This window comes from Myotis davidii, unplaced genomic scaffold (genome assembly GCF_000327345.1).
Source record: "Myotis davidii unplaced genomic scaffold, ASM32734v1 scaffold614, whole genome shotgun sequence".
NCBI classification, from domain to species: Eukaryota; Metazoa; Chordata; class Mammalia; order Chiroptera; family Vespertilionidae; genus Myotis; species Myotis davidii.
The window spans coordinates 23,821-27,348 of record NW_006287807.1 but is presented as its reverse complement, the minus strand read 5'-3'; the positions used below and the strand labels follow the sequence as shown (position 1 = coordinate 27,348).

Here is a 3,528-nt window from a genome sequence, read left to right as displayed (position 1 = left end):
TCCGTTGTTTTTTTACTGTAATCACGCTACCAGGCCCTGCTGGACACCGGTGAGGACGAAATGCTGCCTTACTCATCTTTGCACGTCACTCCCCATAGTGTGGGTACTGAGCCTCACTTGAAACCCAATCAGAATTAAGTAAGTAGAATTAAGTTAAATAGAGATGGGTATGCTTTTCCTTCTGGGACTCTGGTCCTCCGGGCAGTAGCTCCAGGTTGCTTTACACGGAATACATAGTAAATGATGTAGTCAAGGGCTCTGAAAGGATTCCTAAACATTTAGATTTGAAGGACCAGTAAAATTAAACCACAGACATACAGAAAATCTGAAGTCATACAAAGTTATCAAGTAAATACCATCTATTATCATTTCTTAAATCGCAGAACATTTCAACATTAAAAAGGTAGAACTGACATAATCTCAGAATAAAGAGCAGTCCTTTAAATGGAATGCATTTAGTTGTACAAAAAGCTCACTCTGTTCTTTCTTTTGTTACCTTTTTTAAAAATATATATTTTATTGATTTTTTACAGAGAGGAAGGGAGAGGGATAGAGAGTTAGAAACATCGATGAGAGAGAAACATCGATCAGCTGCCTCCTGCACACTCCTACTGGGGATGTGCCCACAACCAAGGTACATGCCCTTGACCAGAATCGAACCCGGGACCCTTCAGTCCACAGGCCGATGCTCCATCTACTGAGCCAGACTGGTCAGAGCTTTTGTTACCTTTTAGGATAGTGAAACTTACATCAAATTGACAGAGGTCCGGGAACCAAAGGTTATAGGTTATTGAAGTAGATGTCTTGCCCTAGCCAGTTTGGCTCACTTGATAGAGCATCAGCCTGAAGAATCCTGGGTTCGATTCTGGTCAAGGGCACATACATACCTTGGTTGCAGGCTTGATCCCAAACCCCATCTGGACAGGGGCAAGTGGGGGTGGCAACCAGTCCATGTGTCTCTATCACATCAATGTTTCTCTGTCTCTCCTTCCCCCTTCCACTCTTTCTAAAGAATCACTGGAAAAATATCCTCAGGTGAGGATTAACAATAACAAAAATAGATGTCTTTTTTTTTTTTCAATTCAAACATCAGACTTCATGGTCTGAATTTTGAGCTAATGATTGCTCTCTTTTTCTGATTTATTTTATTTATGTATGTATTATTTATTTATTTATTTTGGTTAATCCTCACCTGAGGACATTTTTCCATTGATCTTTTTTAGGGAGAGCGGAAGAGGGAGGGAAAGACAGAGAGAAACATTGATGTGAGAGAAATACATGGATTGGTTGCCTCCTGCACCGGCCCCCACCAGGGCCCTGGCCTGGGAGGAACCTACAACCAAGGTATGTACTCTTGACTGGAATCGAACCCAAGACCCTTAGGTCTGCAGGCCCACGCTCTATCCACTGACTACCACCATACTATTGTGTCTGTGTTATATATATATATATCTATTTTTTGCTTAATCCCTTTACCTTTTTTCATTCAGCCTCCCCCCCCCACCCAATATATATCTCTAAATAATAGTTTCTATACATTGTAAAAAAATTTTAATATAATTGTGGAAGTTTAAGTAGAAACAAGCAAATAAGTTTGTAGAAGCAGAATATATACCATATTTTTTTCAATTGGCAAATGAGATTTATTTAAAAAGTCAACAGAAACAGGAAATGGTGCAGCAGCCCTAGTGACAGGTTTCTCGAGTGTGCGATGGGCTGATAGACGGGGCCTGGCCATCACTCAGGAAGCTCAGTGCACCAACTCAGGGGAGGCCAGTGGCTATAGCTTCTGGCTCAGCATGAGCCTGAAACGGATTAGTCCATGATCTTCAAACCTAGCACACTTCCTCCTCTGGTTGCCCAGCACGGGCAGTAATGCTGCATGAACTGCTTCGAAGCTCCATTTTTTCCAGGATTCAAGGGGCTCTATTCTGCTGACTTCGGTCTGTAGTAATCTGCTGCACAATTCCAGAATATTCATGGTTGATGCTGTTTCCCACCCATTCAACAGGAGCCATTCTTTTTGAGACTTTAAGGCAGGGGTCCTCAAACTACGGCTCGCGGGCCACATGCAAATACAAATATTGTATGTGTTCCCATTTTGTTTTTTTTACTTCAAAATAAGATATGTGCAGTGTGCATAGGAATTTGTTCATAGTTTTCTTTTAAACTATAGCCTGGCCCTCCAACGGTCTGAGGGACAGTGAACTGTTTAAAAAGTTTGAGGACCCCTGCTTTAAGGACTTGCAGGTTTCCACCCCTGCCAGGTCACACTACCGTCTTTGCAGGTGTCCCAGCTGGTCATCCATGTTCACCTGTTCATAGTTTATGACTGTGGCAGCCCCAAAACTGTTGGCTTCCTACTTGATTAGGTTTGCAGACCACCCCGGAGTCTTCTAGACCAGCACACGTTCAGTTATGATGGCAGTCACAATTGTGTATTCATATTACTTTTCTTTAGTTTCTCTTCAGTTAAGACAGTGGTTCTCAACCTTCCTAATGCCACGACCCTTTAATACAGTTCCTCATGTTGTGGTGACCCCCAACCATAAAATTATTTTCCTTGTTACTTCACAGCTGTAATTTTGCTACTGTTATGAATCGTAATGTAAATATCTAATGCAGGGTGTATTTTCATTGTTACAAATTGAACATAATTAACACATAGTGATTAGTCACAAAAACAATATGTAATTATACATGTGTTTTCCGATGGTCTTAGGCAACCCCTGTGAAAAGGTCGTTCGACCCCCAAAGGGGTCGCGACCCACAGGTTGAGAACCGCTGCAGTAAGGTCAATCTTGAAGATTTGCTCCAATTATGGCACATCTCTTTGAATCCAACATGAGTCCACAGATTTGAAATGTGTCCTTTGAATGTAATTCTGAAATGGGTTTTGATAGGAGAGGTTTGAATTTGATTCTGTGTAGCTTTCTCGTGACTGTCATTGGAAAGTCACCTTGAAAATATTTCATGCCTTTATAAATGCCTTTGCAAGCTGACTAGTGCCCTGGACTCAAGCAAAATAACTGTTAATTTCAGGGCCCTTCCTTTCTTTAGACAGTCTCACAAAATGCTGGATGAAAAGGTCATCCCAGAAGCTAATGCTTACTGCAGACCTCTTGCATGTAGAAACATTTTCACTGATGCCACGCATCCCCTCATCTGTTCTGTGAAGGAGGAAGAGCAGGAGTTGAAAGTGGGCCTCTTGAGTCTAGTGGCCATGGGCATGGAGCTTCAAGAAGTGCTGTGCCCACCATGACATAGAAGCGGGGTTGACAGGCACTGGGGGAAGGTTATACCATTTTTTAAATAAGTATGTTGGAACATATAAGAACTATGTTAAGTACTGAAATTAGGTTAAGAATTTTGCAGATTTTATTCTTTATTTTTTTCTCTCTAAAATTCATGTTACAGTTTTTTATTAGATTACAGTAAAGCAAATATAATACATTTCCCACTTCTATGGGCAACACGTGGACTGTTGCATTACATTTCCTGTGTAGCCTTTGAGTTTGGGGACAGATA

The 3,528-nt window shown here is 41.4% G+C and overlaps 1 protein-coding gene and 1 pseudogene across 1 annotated transcript in view; both read right to left on the bottom strand.

Annotated features, from left to right (window-relative positions):
* The window catches only part of MRPS9 (mitochondrial ribosomal protein S9), an 80,969-nt gene extending 80,052 nt beyond the window's left edge, over positions 1 to 917 (bottom strand). Inside the window, exon 1 of the mRNA XM_015561180.1 lies at positions 888 to 917. Coding sequence (XP_015416666.1) covers positions 888 to 917 — 30 coding nt within the window. The remainder of the gene's footprint in view (positions 1 to 887) is intronic.
* An 898-nt stretch (positions 918 to 1,815) lies between these two features.
* Positions 1,816 to 2,975, bottom strand: LOC102773983 (annotated as a pseudogene).
* Between the last annotated feature and the right edge of the window lie 553 nt (positions 2,976 to 3,528).